Below are 17,800 nucleotides of genomic sequence, written 5' to 3'. Positions count from 1 at the left end.
TTTACTGCCATGTAACTGCTGGTGGAGATGGGGTGCCGGGAGGTCCCTGCACTGCCAATGCACTTGGCATGGGCAGTACGGGGCCCCCCTGGGCATCCCCGTCATGCAAATCACTGTCTGCCTTGCAGTGATTTGCACGACGGGTGCTAGTTTACCAAACGCACAACAGCATTGACGCATATTACAAGCCAGCATCAATGTTGTTGTGCGTTTCCTGCTGGGCCAGCAGGAAACGTATAATAGGGCCAGCTAAAAGGAGGTCGCACTGGTGGTCTCCTGACCTGCGTGAGTTTGGCGGGCGGTCTTTTCCACCCGCCAAACTCATAATGAGGGCCTTAGTGTCCCACTAAGCAGATTGATGCACTGTATTGAATTATACACTTCTTTAGAAACACATTCTTTAGGATGCTGTACAGAGACAGGAATCACCGCAATTTTGGCACTGGTTGAATCTCAAACCCATAATATAACAGCAGCAAAAGTATAAATTAAGTATTTTACCGTGAATTATCCTTTCTTCCAATAATCCGCCACCAGTTACATCAATTTCATCGCCATCAATTACTTTGGTGAATGTTTTAACAATTGGCTCTGTTGAAACAAAATATGAGCAATAGCAAATATTGTAACTGGATCTCCACTCAATTTGGCAAGAACGATTTTGTAAAACCTATAGGGTAGCCCTGCTGCTATCATACGTCTGTTTGCCTTTAAACAGTAATTTAATGAAATAAGAATTCCCAAGAAGTAGGAAGGTATCAAGTACCCACTCACCCACATCCTATCTAATTGTCAATTAGTATGTCAGCAAATGCCTCCCAGAACAAATTTGTTACAGCTTCTGTTAACCTCCACTGGTAAAATAAAATGAGCATAGGTTGCAATAGTTTCGGCTTCATCCACTTACAAATAATTCTGCAGTTCATATATCGCAAACATATTTTCTAAAGAACAGTTAAAAGTGTTGCCATTTTGAGTCAGCAAATGTATTATTTGTGGTAATCCTACAAATAAGTTTAAAGTTATACATCAATAGTAACTGAAACTTTTAATGGTGGGTTTGACGAAAAAAAGCAGATGAGCAAAGTAGGTGACTTAAATGTAGAAGTGGTCAAATTAAGTTTGAATGAGCTATATGTAGCATACTGATTAATTTACTTATTAATACATTGACCACAATTTACGATTTATTTTATTCCACTTTGGTCACCTTCACGGATAACTCGTGGTGTGTGTTTTGCATAAACATGGATGTTATGGATTTGGAATAATGTGTTATTTGCATAAACAGAGGCACAAATATTCTCCATGGAGAAACACAGAGCTGAAATGTTGGTCCTTATTAAAATTTGAAAACAGACTATATCGTTCATATACAATAGGGATCAGTAATGGGTCTTACTATGCCACAGAGAATGTTTGTTGGACACGGAGTGAATCCAGTCACTTAGAGTGGAAGGTTTCAACCCACTGAAGTGATCACGGTGCAGCTGGACAATTTTCGCACAGTCATGGTGTACAGGACTTGACTATTACAAATTCTTAGCAGAAGAGCGAAAGTGAAATCATGTAAATCAAGAGACGGGAGAATAATTCTCAGTGCCTTACAGTCAGATGCTTCTCAGCAAAAAAAGGACTTAGAATCCACGTAATTCACAAATTTGCTACTCACCACAAAAATTAAGCATTCTCATTATCACTCCTGCATTATAGTTGCCTTTTACCCAGCAAAAGGGGCAGAAGAAAAATTATTTTTTTTACTAACCAAAGAGGTTAGTTCGGTCAACCATCTATTACCTATAAGAGAGATATAGTCTAGCTACAACTCCAAACATATTCTTCCTTTTCTGTCTCTTTCTGGCTTGCAAATTCTGGTCCATGTCCCAGACAATCACCCATTGCACAAGATAGGAAGGCCTCTCAAAAGAAAACAGAAATTAGGGTTTTTAAACACCAAATCACAAAGATGATCAGTATTTCCCAAGACAACAGTTCATATCTCATAAACCATGACAATCACAGGCTTCCCTGTGCATCTTGGAAGTTTTCATAAGAAAGTCGGTCAGTTGGCTGCTTCCCTCATACTCACAAGACAACATTTCCATTCACAAATTAAACATACAACTTTGATCTTTTTGAACAAAAGTGCCTCCAGACTTTTATTAGTAGATTCTATTGCAACTTAATTAAGCCTTCCAACAGCCTTCAGGGTTATTGATCCTTCTTCTGAAAAATATTCTAAAAGATACAATTCTATCACTACTCCAGACTTCCCCCCAACTGCCACAAATCCTTTTGTCAGTGTGCTTCTGCTTCAAACTATCTTTCAAGGTATTTGCCAGTGACTTATTTGCTTTTTCTTCAATTTGCTATATCAATCTCCTCCTCGAGGTCCATTCCAAATAAGGTAGCATGAAAAAGTATAGAATTTTAGGATTACTGGATTAGGATAATTAATTGCATTGTGAGTAAAGATCACATGTCTATTACTATCTCCAGGTATAATGTTTCCAGGCAGACATAATGTAGAGCAATAAAAATCTAGAGATGTTGCTACTGGATGGGATTAAATCATGCTAAATACAGTATTTAGCATCCTTCAAATGAGAATGCCATGTTCCTTAAAATGAAGAATATTCTCTTTAACTTTTGCAGGTGGACTACTGATAGAAAGGATGAGTTAGGAAAAACAATTCTATCAAGGCTATGATATGTTTTATCTCACTTTTTAGCAATGAATTCCTGTTCTTCAATTTTGTTGTAGGAACTTTGGTAGAGTCCATGTTTAAAATATTTATTTTACCTCTCTGTTATCAATGTAAAGTTAGAGAATATTTTGAGTTACAGTTACAGTCACAATGTAAAGAGCTTAGTTATTTCCATATGGGTTCATAAACATATATCTTATCAACATAGTGTAAAGAATGGCACATATGCAATAGTCATTTTTAGTTTCATACATGACTCCTCGGGTCGGAGCCTATGCTTCATAAACAAAAAGGGCCCAACCCACCAAAAAAATCTGCACCTATGGTGGAGGCTCCATAGTTGTGGATGGAGCTTCACACTCGTGGCGGGATCTCTGCTCTGCAGTTTCTCAATGCAGAGATCCCCCGAGGGTGAACTTTTAAACATTCATAATAAGCAACAGAGACTGGTCATATGTCATCCAGTGTTGCAAATGTATTGTGCAATCTTATTATAGTCTGTTTATGACAAAGAGCTTGTTGCTGGTTTTCCAAGTACATTGGAATTGAATAAAACTACCAAAGGATCCTTTCTTCTCCATTTTAATATCAACTTCTTCTTAAACTAAAGTTAATATTCCCACCTGTCTACTGAGCCTTTTCATCCCTCACACTTTCTCAAAATGTGGATTATAGACCATAAATCTTAAATTTATTAAATAACGAGAACTATAGGAATATAAGAGCAGACTTACTCGCAAATGGCCTCTTAGTTGAATTAATTTGTAGAGGAGATGGTTTGGACAGCTTAATATGGCATTTCTACCAAAGCTAATGATTGGATCAAAAGAAATAATGGAACACGGGTGGCGTGCTGCTGAAAACATTTAATTTACACCAAAACACATTTAAAGGAAGCTCTGTGTCTACACTACAGTTTATGTACACTTTGAAAACTAGGTGGATATGGTTTAATTCAACAATCTGATAGATACTATGTTTTTCCCACATTTGCAAGTCCTTGATGAGCCTTCACCACTCAGATAAGTACCACATAGGTAAGTAAATAGTATAGATTTTAACTTTTACCACACGTCCTTTTCTATGTGGTAATATGTATCTTTTTAAAATAATTCTTTATGTTGATATGTTTAAAAAAGTTTACGGTGCGGGTGAAGCAAAGGGTGGTAAGAGTAATTGTAGGGTTTATGGGTGGGTAAAGGGATATATGGGTGATGTATGGGTGTTTGTTCAAGTTAAAGTGAGGGTAGAGGTAAGGGAGGTAAGGATAATGTTAGGGTTTAGAGGTGGATAAAGGTAAAGAGAGTTAAGGGTAATTTAGGGTTTTGAAGTAGATAGAGATAAATGGAGGGAAGAATGTTTATAAGGTGAAGTGATGGGTAGAGGTGAAGGGTGGTACAGTAGGGATGAGGTAAAGGGAGGTTAGGACTCGAAGACAAATATGTAAAAATGGTTTTTAGGTGAAATCATCACCCCTAAAAAAAAACAATAAACTACCCTGGTTCGGATAATCCATTGTAAAGGTAAACACATTATATTACATACGTAGGAAAGGCATGTTTGGTAAAGTCATGCAACCAATGTAAAAGAGAGGCATGTTTTACTTCTTTAAGTATGAACCTACTCTGGCCAGATTGTGACAAACTTTATGATTTTCTAAAGAATTGAGGAGACTCGCCTAAAGAGCCATCTGATACTAAGAGATCATCTTAGTATAGTTGGTATGATCAATAGTTTTCCATCTATGTGTTATTGCTAATGGCATGTACCCAATGACAGAGGGTACACAGATAAATAATCTTAGAAGCAGACATTGTTCACCCAAATTGTTTTATTTTTTTAACAACTTATTTAGCTTGCAAATAGCCATGACATGACATGAACTTTATAATAGTTTCTTAAAGAGGAGGAATACAAAGATTTTCTACTGGAACGACAACAAGGGTAAGAACGGGAAGATAGGAACTAGAGAATGCATTGATGGAATAACGATGCATAAGGAAGGGCACCATGTTCAAAGGTTTGTGTGTGGGGGCTAGAAAGAGATTAAACGAATGTGGTGACACAAGCAAAAAACAAGGACTATGTCACTAACACAATAAGACATATTCAAGCATTAAATATAGACTGAGAGCATGCCTTACTGACCTCCTTGAATTACTTTAGTCATGCGAGTCTGCCCTTCCTTGACTAGTCTGAAATCGGGCTCACCTTCAACCACTTTGGTGATCCTGGTGATTAAGGGTTCTGAAACAAGTCATGAAATGATAAAATCAGCATACTCAGTGCGGGAATAGTAGTTAAGCCTGTGGAAGCCACATGAAGGGGTGCCTTACAGAATGCTCCAGGTGTGACCAGTTTAGAAAAAACACAAATGCTTGGAATATTATTGGAAGCACCAGCATACACTTTATTTCACACCAGAACAGCTGTGATTTCTTAAAGCAGACTAATTTATCATTTCAAAAACATTTACTGTCTGTATTTCACTCCAGAGCATAACTGGAATGTAAGCATCATTAAACATGCCGTGTCTTTCAATGCGCGAGGTGGACATGCACTGACAAAAGTGAACAGTTTTGAATAAAACATTCCATACAAGCAGGCGGTAAGTGAATTCACGCCGCATGCAGATGCATATCTTTTTCTCTGAAGTGAAGCGGATATAATTTTCTCTGGCTCTATCGTGCTTTTCTGTCCGTGGTGCCTCTTTCGAGTTTAATCTATATAGAAACTCACCTGATGATTTTCATGGTAACTTGCTTTTTGGAAAGAAAATTAGTATTATGCATAATTTGTGAAAGACATTAACCACCAGCCTGTGATTGTGAGTGAGAGCTAAAGGTGTGAAGCATTGCATGGCGTGGGTGTCAGAATACAAGCAAAGTGCATTAAACCAAGCAAATTGCAAACCCATAAAAGTACGAGTTCTTACTCACAGAAGTCGCATGATATACAGGTCAATATACAGTGATCACCCTACCCTCTCAGACTACCTCATAGCTGAGTGATGTCCTCAGCTGAGGTAGTTGAGATGAATGTTGTTTTTATGGTAACTGTAATACTACATGACTGGGTTTAAAGCACCTTGATGCTGTGTGATCAAAATTGCTTTACACAGACAGTATTATTACTGCTACCATGTTTTGTTAGCACTTTCATTTTCAGATCATAATATTTCAACCTATTACCATGCTATTGCTGTGTGAACCAGTATCTTTTACTTAGGCAGATGTTGGTTGACACGACACCAAATTAGGTGTTCAGTCTTCAACTTAAAAGAAAAACTTGGAAATGTGGCCAGATACCTGCCGCATCAATATGGACAGGTGATTAGCAATGAATTAAGCCAAGCAAACCAACTTGTCATTCTGATCTCACCACGTGTGTACCTGTTTCCTCTGCACCATCAAGGAATGCGCCCTCTTCATCTCCTGGTTGTACAAGGTAACATACAATAACCTTTTGTTATATTAAATGGACTGTGAGCAGTGGGATAAGGAATTCACAACACAAGTCCACAAAAACAAGACTTCACAATGGATTACAAAATGAACGAGCAGATTTACTAACAATTTGCACTGGATTTCCATCACAAAAGTAAGGTAAATGGCAAAAACTGTTAATGTGGGATTTTAAAGTTTATTTTAGCCAGAAAGTAACCCTAAAATAACGTGATTTGCACTTCTTTGCATAGGGGATGTCTTATAGATGGGACATTGGTGCGCCCATGCAACCACCCATGGGGTTTTGAAATGAAGCCCTATCTCTAAGAATGTTTGTCAAGACATTGTGCCAGACTATAGTACCTCTTCGAAGCAGCTGTTAAAAAAGAGATATGCTGTGACTTTTCCAAACCTTTTCCATTCTTTTCCAACATTGCATGTGTGTTATACTGTATAGCACACATCTTATGTGGTAATAGTTTTTAAACTATCTCTTAGCACAACAGTACATAGCTATAATCTTCCACTACAAAACCAGTACTAGATGCCATGCACACCCTTGCACTACTACTTGCACTATGGTGCAAGTATGAGTGTGAAGTAAGGCAATCTTGAAGAATATTGGAGTAAGGGGAAAGAGAAACAAGTAAATACAGCACTTCCCTGCTCTCTCCTTTTCTTTCAATGAAGTGTAGCAACATTGGTGTGGTTGCTGCTCTGCGTGGTGTGAAATGTTAGGAAATAAACTCCGTAATGAGTCTCATGAGACAGGCAGTAGAATTCATCAACCAACTATAAAAGAATCTAGTTATTTGATTCACAAACATTTAGCTTTGACACATTCCTGGAATACTAAATTCCAGGAATAAGCCAGAAGTACTACAAGAGTAGGTTGCTTTTATTTTATACCACAATCCTTGTGCATTGGGGCCAGTGTGCGTCAAAATGTGGAACAAAAATGAAGTATCCATTGCCAGTATTATATTGTTGTTTAGTGCTAGTGATGCATTCCTGTGTACTTTTGCATACCTTTTTTTCACTTGAGGTGCTGTGGAAAGGGAAGATTGCACCAGCACACACAATGGTATTTGAAAAAGTAGTTAAGGAATGTCCCTTCCATCTATCATGCTAACATTCTTAAAACTGACTGTATATCAGCTGTGGTTGGTAGCTATTCTTTCTCTTACATCCAAAATAGATAGGGATGACCTTGGTCCTCTTCTATATCTCATTCCATTTTATTATATCTGCTACTGCTCTTTCAGCTGTGTGCTCATTTCATGTATTTCTGTGGTGATTTTTTTAGGATCATTCCAGGTCCCTTGACATAATGCTTTAGTTGTGTTCTCAAAATATCTTGTATACATTAGCTATACTATGTAATTTTTCTTATATGCATGCCATATCAACATCTATTTTCTGTCCTCTGAAAGCTTTTCTGGTCCAGCATGCTAACATAAAATCTGACTTCCAGTACAGGACATATTCCATTAGCCCTCAATGGTCCCATTTCATACTTATGTAGTCAAGAACATAAACAGTTTTTAAGGTATGCAACACGCAAAAATGATGCAAACAAAGGATAAGAGGTGGGTGGTAGTAAAGATGGTTTCCTCAGGTTTCATAGTTGGCTGCTATATGACCCCACTGTTTTAATATTTTAAATCTTAGGAACAATTTGAAGGGATAAGTAATCAGACTTACATTGAAATAACCAACTTTTGTTTTATTGGTTTTCAGCAAAACTAAAAATACTGTCACATAAAACTTGTTAACAATCTCAATAGAAGTGGCCAATCCAACACATATGATCAAAAACTTTTAAAAATGTGTCTCACATTTTGTATAAAATGAATGCGTTAGTAAATTGATTTCAATATTTAAAATTTTCCTTTCCTGCATGCATGGACCGGTATGGTATGAAGAAGCAATGCCAAATACCATGAAACTTAAAGATGAATTGGCTCCACTATGAAGGGCATAATATGAAAAGTCGTAGGCACTTTGAGCACATGGCATGTAGAATCATTAGATAATTGAACAATACTTGGAGGCACTGCTCACCCTCATAAAAAGAGGCAACAGGTAAGTGGTTTTACAGCGCTTATGACAAAGTTCATTCGAGCCACATATTTTCATTTTATTTTGTATGATTCAAAGTGTCTTTTATAGCAGAACTGCAATGTCATGCATCGGGAATCACAATAATAAAGCAAATGCAATCTGGATACATCTGAGTCTCTCTCAAGCTAATAATCTACAAACAGAAAGAAATTCAGACTCAAAATGCGGCACATCAGTTTTAACCAGTGTGCACCCTTACTTTGCGCAGAATTTAAATTAGCTTGAGCGAGGCATGCAAACACCCTAATGCTGTTTCAAAATGTTTTTATTTTTTTTAAACAAAAAAACTGAAATACACTCTATTTAAAGTATACATTGATTGAACATGCCACCCTGGCCTGTCTCACTCTCTCTCAACACTTTTATTCTCCCAATTTCACAATATCTTACCTACTTCTGTGCTTTGTCCTCCCCTCTTACGCTTTTTTCTGGACCCCCAGCTGCAATCCCTTCATCATATCCTCACTTCCCCATTTCATGTGGACACCTTCTTCTTTCCTACCACTTCTCAAAAACTGCCAAATTGTAGCAACGCTGATGGTATGCTTTTACTGTATGTGAGTGTGACATTATGTGACTGTTGACAAATGTTTTTATCTTTCATGAAATTAATGCTCTGTACCTCTGTTGTCAAGTTGTACAGTGTATGCAAACCTTGTTGGTTCAGTCGGCTCCACTGGAATGCAAACATAAATAAATCTCATTCAATAGCTTGCAAATTATCACATTTTACCTTGAATGACCTTCCGAATAGTCTGGCCGCCTTCAATCACCTTTGTAATTTGCTTAAATGGTTTATCTGAAAATAATGACAATGGCGTCAGGAATCTTTGGAAATAATATAAACTTTTTAAAGGAGAGCTCTCTGTGCTTGATCAAAACACATACAGGGAGCATTGCAATAATACTGGTATGAAGGTTGATGGCTTGTTGAAGTATTTTTTACATTTTACAAATATGCAGTCTATATAGCTATTTTACTGTGCGGCATTGTTAATATTTCTGAAAGCTTTCATGAATATGTGCCTGTGATAACACTTCTGAAATGCCTGAAAAACAGACAGATTGCACCAACTCATTGCAGGGACTCAGATGTTCCAAATTACAAAAATGTTCATAAATTGTATGGTGCAGATTTACCACTTTCAGAAATACAGAAACCTTTCCAAGAGTGCTAGTTCATGGCAGTTTTAAGATAACCTCAGTGGGGGATTTTCTAAAAAGCTCATTAAATCAGTTTGGCAATAAGTAGTAACATATACGATAATTCCCCTAAGAAGATTAAACAGTGTTTTATTTGCAAAATAAAAATTGCTGGACCTCAAGGTTTAGGACAGAAGATCAGGGTCAGCCTTGTTGATTGTTGGCATGCTGAATACCAAAAGTGAGTAATCTTAATTTAAACCAACCCTTGCCTCTGACCCACCACCATCCATTATCTCAGGTGTCTGCCTTCTCTCTTTGCCATGGTTTTTCCACCTTTCTCTTCCTACTTCTTTCCTCCTTGCATGTTATTCCCCCTCTTGCCGTGCTAAAGCCTAATCCGAAATAAATGTGACCGTCCCTAAAAGAGTGCTGATTGGCCCCACCTCCAACCACTGTCTCAAATGAGGCTCTGAGTCTGAAAAGGAAAGAGTTTTTTTTGTTAATGTATGGAACTGAGGATGCAAACTAATCTGACTGTAAATTCAAACACCTAGATTTGCCACCATTGTAGGATATGCCATCACAGGAATACAAAATGGTAGGGTTTTCAGCAAGTGTTGCTTTGAGCAGCAAGACCCTGCATCCGTAACCTTCAACATGAACTACTCTTCTTCCTCTCCATTTTTGAAGGCAATGCACATTGTCTTTTCTCCAGGGTAAACTCTTCCTCCCACTGTCCACTGAGTAGGAAGAACAGTTGTGTGCATAGTAGGTGCTTGCAATCTAATATGTTCCTGGAGAATCTTCATGAAAGGCAACTTGCACGTACATGATTGACTGTGCTGGTGGCATGCTAGTTTTATGATAAGAGGGTGTCTAATTTGACTTCTTGTTTTCTAATGGCATGCAGTGATCTGTAATGCTAAGGACCATGAATTGTGTCTATTTCAACAGTGAACTGGGCATTAACAGATCATGGGCCTCATTTTAACTTCGGCGGGCGGCGGGCGGGAACCGCCACTTGGCCGCTCCGGGGTCAAAAGACCGCGGAGGCCATTCTGGCTTTCCCGCTGGGCCGGCGGGTGCCCGCCAAAGGGGCGCCCGCCGGCCAAGCGGGAAAGGCCCTGCAACGATGAAGCCGGCTCCGAATGGAGCCGGCGGAGTTGCAGGGGTGCGACGGGTGCAGTTGCACCCGTTGCGATTTTCACTGTCTGCAATGCAGACAGTGAAAATCTTTATGGGGCCCTGTTAGGGGGCCCCTGCACTGCCCATGCCATTGGCATGGGCAGTGCTGGGGCCCCCAGGGGCCCCACGACATCCGTTCCCGCCATCCTGTTCCTGGCGGTAAAAACCGCCAGGAACAGGATGGCGGGAAGGGGGTCGGAATCTCCATGGCGGCGCTGCAAGCAGCGCTGCCATGGAGATTCAGCCCAGCCAGGGGTATTCCGGCGGGAAACCGCTGATCCCCTTTTCTGACCGCGGCTTTACCGCTGCGGTCAGAATGGGCTCTGAAGCACCGCTAGCCTGTTGGCGGTGCTTCCGCGTCCCTCCACCCTGGCGGTCATAGACCACCAGGGTTGGAATGAGGCCCCATGTTTTTTTAAATTATTTTTGGGTCCTTCCAGACATCATTAAGAGTAGCGCTTCTGAGGTGAACAGCAAGTGGGCTTGGATGCTTGCTCAAAAGGGCTGTTTTTAGTACTATTTATAAAGTCCAGGGCATACTAAACTGACAATTATGTGAAACAGAGATATGGAAGGAACTGGCTGGTGGTTGCTTTTGAAGTCTAGTTTTAATCAAATTAAAGATTAGTCAGAGGGAGCATTAAATATGATAAAACAACACTTTTTACGTCAGATTTGATAGTACTACCACCATAATTTCCTCTCAAGAAGTCTATATGTAAATTAAATCTAGTTTATAACACCTTTATTGTATTGTGTCATCTGATGTGTTAAGGTGAACTTGGTTTTGCTTATTGTGTCTCTCTTGTGTGGCTAATAGTTTCATCTCTGCCCTTTGTTACATTGAGACAGTTATGAATTATTGTTTGCTATTGTCAGTCTTTACTTTTCAATGCCTACCTGTTTGTACATTAGCCTTGTGCAGCTGCCTTATGAATAACTGTTGTTTGATAAAACTTTGGAATTAAAACACTATTTGCATTGTTACTCAGCTCCTTTCAATATGTTAATTTGGTGCAAAGGAAACCACAGTGCTTAGGGGGTAACTGTCAATTACAGACCTTCGTAAAACACACCCACGATAATTACTTATCAAACCTTTATTCCTTCAAATCTGTTTATTCCAGCCATGTTGCAAAATTAATGAAGGTGGTCAGATATTCAAAATGTGTATACAACAGACCTGCTACCTAATACTAGCTAATCACTATGGATTGGTAATTCTAATGTCCACAGTTTTTTGTTTATATCAAAACACCTGCCATTTATTGTTATGTAAAATTCCTAACTATTGCCCACGATATTTTCAGACCATGTTTTACTAAAAGCCTCATTTTGAGATGGGCAGTAGGATGACATTTATAAAAAACTTCGCAGGAGTCCAGTTCACCCATCCTACACTTCCCCCACTCCCTCTAGAATTGGTAAATAGCAAAGTCTCAGCTGCTAATAAGAATAATGGCAGCAATTTTATTTTTTAAGGTCGCATCTTAGAGTTCATCCTTCCCTGCCCTTTCCACGCTGAAAGCATTAAGGAGTAACACCAGCATGTCCCCGAGTGCTGGCAAAACAGTATTTTTTGTTTTTAAAAGACAAACTATCACTTGCGAGGGGGCCTCTGGAAAACAAAAAAAGTTACCAATCCACATCAATCTGATTTTGTGCTGAAAATTCACACCCATGTCAGTGGAAAAACGTTGGCAAAAATGATCTTGCCAAAAATGGAGGGAACTTTAAACTGGGCTTGCGGGCTGCCAGGGGTAGCCGTAAGTGGTGTCTGTCTTGCCCAGCCACTCTGCGGCAGGCTCAGAGATTTCAGTGACATGTTACACAATGTTGAAGCAGTGATAGCAGTACTTTAAAGACTATAAACATAACACAGAGATTTCTCCAAAATAAATACACTGAAGATTAAGGGTATGCATGTGCGTCTGACCCAGAGTTAAAATAAGTTCAGAAGACTGTGTTCTCAAAATGTTGATAGATGTAATTTGGAAATTACTGCCATGATTTAAGTATCTCCTTGATAGTCATAGCTGGGGCAGCATAAACTGTGGCGGAAGCATATTTCTATATGTGCATATTTCTGAATTTTCAATCCATACATATTTTCCCTTAAAAGTTTTTGATAATTAATTTGATTGTTTTGTAATTAAAACGTGCATGTGTGTAGCAAAATGCTGGGTCATTTGTTTTGTTTGAATAATTCAGTGATGATTCCAGACTCGGGAAGATGTACCATGTGTAAACCATGCGGATTGGTAGTTGCTTCTTTTAATACAAGACATTATTTCTCTTTTTTTACCTTCTTTAATGACAATTGGCTTCAATTCTTTAATCACTTTGACGCTTGGTTCGACTATGGTTTTTATAATTCTGGTATCTAAAAGAATGAAAAATATTACATGATGAACGCAGCAGGCTTCTTACTAAGAGGAACATCTGAAATATAACTGCCTAAATTCTAAAAACGTATTATTTTGTCTACCTGTTTCAAACATTTCTAATGACATTTGACACTAAATTGCATATTTACTTACAGTATGTGGTCTTCGGGATCTCCTTAAAGACACTGCCTCTGACAAACTGAAATGGAATAATGCTTATTTTAAAGAAGTCTTTTTAATGTTGAACTTTCAAGTAGAGCTTTTCCTTGACTTGCTTATCCAAATTATTAGTCACCAAGGCATGCACACCTTTAAATGATACTAAAAAGACGTCTCTTCAGTTTGTTTTCACACATATTATATTGTAGCATCAAACCATGGTTTATGTTGTACATACAGGGACTGATTTACAAAAGCATTTATGAGTACAGGAAGAAGTACTACAGGAGTACCCTTTTACACACTCGTACATTCCTTTGTAAATTACCCTTACGACTGCCAGCTCCTTATATGTAAAGGTGGAAAAAAAGGGCATAGTTGTTTAGATTTGTACTCGTTGTAAATTAATATATCCCAAATATTCCCATTTTACTCTCACTTTAGATGCTTTGGGACTGATTAAAAAAAGCTTGAAATAATACTTTAAAATTACTACAAAGGTACTCTTTTGCATACTGTTATTTGCCTTTATTAATCAGCTACCTCATGTCTTTCTAATATATTTCTTATTACCACATATTCTTGTTTTAAAAAGACATGGTGTATGTGTCATATTAGATTTGTATATTTCAGCTAACGTATTTTGTCCACTGGACTTTTCAGGATTGTTTTGCAATCCCAGGGCCCTCTGTAAGATATTGTGAGCATTGATGTAAAGTGTGCAACACTCGCCTCCCCCCACCCAACGAAGATGATCAGAAACCCTTCTATGCTGTGGTAAGTGGAGACTCATGTTCTTCACAAGAGGATGCCAATAGCATGAGCTGGTGAAACCACTCTGTTTATGTTCTGAAAACCATTATCTGATAGTGCATGCTCCTTAATAGTCCCACTACCACACACTTTCTTCAATCTGTACATTTTGCCTTTGAGACACATCTACACAAACTCCCAGGTAACCCCATAAAAAAGGGTTTTTAATAATTTTTAATAAGATCGCCTCACACCTAGTCTAAGATGGCGAGGGTATCCAGCCAGAAATAGGTTTACGTTGAACTAAATATATGGTTCTACAAAGCTATTGCATTGGCCCGACTGTCATCCGCGAGTCTGCTGGGCAAGTGACAGCCAGACTCATAATGACGCCCTATTTCTTGAGCCACCTGGTGATTTTTCACTGTAAATGTACGATTTTCAAATCTTCATATCTGCCATAAATATTTTAATAAAAAATGTGCACATTTTTTGGGAGCCCAGCTACTTCACTGCACTCAAAGTCTTTCTTTAGGATCCTTATCAGTGAACATTTTAAGGACTTCTGTCTACCAAAACAGTATTGGAGGATGATTCTTTTCTAATCTGGTACTCATACAGTGGGATTGTCTGTGTTGTTGATGTTTCTTAAAATGAGGATCTTTACTTCTTCTGCAACTTGGGAAGCCATTAATTTAAATAAGCTTCAGTGCTGGAACAACAAAGTGTGTTTTATTTCATATATTCATTCACCCATTTAGTACAATGTATAAAATATGTGTTATTGTAAGATATTATTTGCATATTGATTATAGCAATTCATTAGGCAGTGTTATTATCAAACGTTTTGACTAAAAAGAGGATGTTGGAGACCGGTCGGTCGTTATTGAGAATTCACTGAATTTACCACTCCAATCTATATGAAAATAAACTCAAAGTAATATTACCAGGCTGTTATTTCCTTCTTTTTTAATATGCATTTTCTTCATCTAGTGAACAAAGATCATAACATTTTGATAAAATATTTTAAAAATCGCAACTATTCTTTAAAACTTACCCTAATTTGGAAATACTTAATTATTTTATTAAGGATTGCCAGTAGCTGTTCATCGCCGACAGATAAATCTGTGAAATAGACAGCATATAAATATTTACAGCTTTGTTCTAAAAATTATTCATTGATTTCAGAATCATTAATACAGACCCTTAGCTAAATATTTACATTTATTATTCTGTAGTAAATTCTTAAAGCAGTATATTAATCTCTATTTTTTAAGGTTCGAAGCTGTCTCCTCATTGCATTGTAAAGTGCCCTCCATTAAATATTAGTATGCAAAAATCTTAACAGCAAAACAATTCGTACTTTTTCATGCATGTTTTGAAAAAAGAAAGATGATATTCTAAGCCATTAAACTACTGTTTCACAAATCTTAAGTATCTGTGTGTGCATGCAAAAATAATTTTAAATGATTTTTAAATTATTTTTATTTACTGATACATTATATGCTAAATTATAATGTCTCTGTACAAGAATAAATTGATAGCTGTGTTTCCATATATGAGTATTTTTAATGTATTGAACTTATGATTATTCCTTGTTTAGATGACTCCCATTAACTTCCCTGATACTGTGTTTAAGATTTGTTTAGTTCTTTTTTAATATTAAACTGTACATGTCAAATGTTTATGGTTATCCACTTACCCATGTCAAATGGGAATAGATATTCATACACTGCATGATTTCAGACTGGCCTTAGTATGCAGAAGTCATGGGAAAGTTCTCATATATTCCATGCACACTTATTTCAAATGCTAACTCTCTGAAAGCTGACATACTAACTTGGAATTTACCCAACATTATGTATTCTTCCTATTTATTTATTGAATTATTCTGTGACTAAATTCCCATGTCTGTATCTTCAGGTACAATGACTCCTGCTATGGTAGCGAACCGGTATTATTATGCGAAATGTGCCATTAACAAGTTTAAACTTCTGAAAAGAACATTAAGAAGACCAAGATGAGTCTAAGTCATATGGAGAACAAATGAGAATATTATTAAAGATTGTCTTTTCTCTAAGGATGCTTGCACATGTTTACCTTGTGCTAATATATTATATATTTTTCTTCTCTTGAGAAACTTTTTCTGGGGTATCTTCAAAGCGATATATTCTGGAGGCTAAGTTGTCAACTCTGGCATCATCAAGTGACTGGGTTTTGTCCAGTTGATCGTAATGTGTAATAAGAAGAAAATCATTTTATTGTTATGATCCTCATCTTCCCTAGGAGTTTCTAAAAATGGGCTAATTCCAGAGTATGTTACATTGCACCAGTGCTGTACAGTCTTGCTCTGACATTTGTATGAAACAATGCGAGGAAGCGACTTGCTCTGACCATAAGAAAAATACATGTTAAATGCCATATTTGCCCTGGCTGATCTGTACAGCATATGAGTACATCATTATTTAATTTGTCCCAAGTATCAGTTAACAAAACAAAGTGACAATTACCATTTCCATTGTATTTGAATAACGTTATTGTCTTATGATATCAAAACAATATTGTTGCAGCAAAATAAATGAAAACACATACTGAGAACGGAATATGAAACGTACAATTTAATAAGAACTAACCTGCTGGAAACAGTAGCTTATTAACTACATGAACTACCCCGTTGGAAGCCATGAGATCAGACTCCAGCGAACTAACACCATTAATAGACAGAGAATTATTTACCTAAAAGAGAAAAATGTCCCAAAACATTAGGTTATTGGAATGAAAATGAATACAGTACTGTACAGTATTGATTTAAACCTGAGATACCCCAACCCCCATCCCAAGATGGTGACAGGACAAGCATTTGCGCTGCAGTAGCACTAAACATTTTATCAGTAGTTTGTTTTCTGTTTTTATTAGTTGTGTTGTGATTAGCTGCTGGAAGAAACGTCCACTGCAATAAATTGTGTAATTTCCCAGTAGTTAGGTTGTTGGAATGAAAATGAATACATTATAGTTGAAAAATGTATTAAGTTTGGGATGCAGCATCGCCTGATGGCGAAAGGACAATCAGTTGTCCTGCAGTGACACTAAACTTTTTATCACTGGTTTGTTTTAGTTTTTTTCATTGGTTCTGTTGTAATTAGCTTTTGGAAGGAATGCCCACAGCAAGAAATTGTGCAATTTCCCAGTTATTTTAAACTGCTGGCAATACTTACCAACTGTATTATTTAGATGGGGCTGGGAAGTATAGCTGTTGGACATTATTGTTAAATTAAAGATCCTCAGAGTATTGTCAACAGAAGCCTATAAGCAGTGCCTAAATTATAAAACAGTAAGTGCCGGGGTTCAAAGTTTTGGTTGGTAGAATTCAGTCACCACTATGAATTTCGGGGTTACTGAATATAAAAGTTGCATAGTGGTGATTTCACATTATACCTCATTCATCCAACAACCCTTTTATCTCACTCCTGCAGGTTCTTCTTCATCTCTGCTTATCACAGTTTTTTCCTTCTCTCTTTCTCTTCCTTTTCTCTTTTTGTGTTGTTTTCTTGCTATGGTTGAAAGTCGGCTGAGAAAAAATAGGTGCAAGTGCCCAAAACGTAGTGCCAGTGTTCCCCACCTGAAACTACCAGCCTAAATTAAGTGCTCCCTATATGTTCCCTACACTAACTTGATAAATTTCCTCTTGTTCCCTCTAATTCGTATGAAGCTATAGCATATTTGTCTCTTATGATCTCAGGCTTATGACAAGGAATGTCAATGAATTATTTTGGATGTTCTACTCTAACATAAACAGCTAATTGAATACAAAAGTGAAAAAAGTGAAAACATGGAAGAGCATTGAAAACTTTCTAATCATGAGAGGAAAAGGGAAAAATCACTAATGAATTTA

At 37.5% G+C, this 17,800-nt stretch overlaps 1 protein-coding gene across 7 annotated transcripts in view; it reads right to left on the bottom strand.

Moving 5' to 3' along the window:
* Window positions 1-17,800, bottom strand: part of POSTN (periostin) — a 197,551-nt gene that overhangs the window by 18,307 nt on the left and 161,444 nt on the right. For 6 of the 7 annotated variants that reach the window (XM_069205499.1, XM_069205502.1, XM_069205504.1 and 3 more), the window contains exons 14-21: window positions 16,542-16,644; window positions 14,966-15,033; window positions 13,150-13,195; window positions 12,915-12,992; window positions 9,012-9,077; window positions 6,101-6,142; window positions 4,857-4,955; window positions 502-591 (exon numbers count right to left, since the gene is read on the bottom strand). In XM_069205499.1, the coding sequence (XP_069061600.1) occupies window positions 502-591; window positions 4,857-4,955; window positions 6,101-6,142; window positions 9,012-9,077; window positions 12,915-12,992; window positions 13,150-13,195; window positions 14,966-15,033; window positions 16,542-16,644 (592 nt within the window). The remainder of the gene's footprint in view (window positions 1-501; window positions 592-4,856; window positions 4,956-6,100; window positions 6,143-9,011; window positions 9,078-12,914; window positions 12,993-13,149; window positions 13,196-14,965; window positions 15,034-16,541; window positions 16,645-17,800) is intronic. The other variant, XM_069205500.1, reaches the window with a different exon arrangement.

This window comes from Pleurodeles waltl, chromosome 8, assembly GCF_031143425.1.
Source record: "Pleurodeles waltl isolate 20211129_DDA chromosome 8, aPleWal1.hap1.20221129, whole genome shotgun sequence".
NCBI lineage: Eukaryota > Metazoa > Chordata > Amphibia > Caudata > Salamandridae > Pleurodeles > Pleurodeles waltl.
Note: the sequence above shows the minus strand (reverse complement) of the source record. Positions and strands in the feature narration are given on the sequence as shown.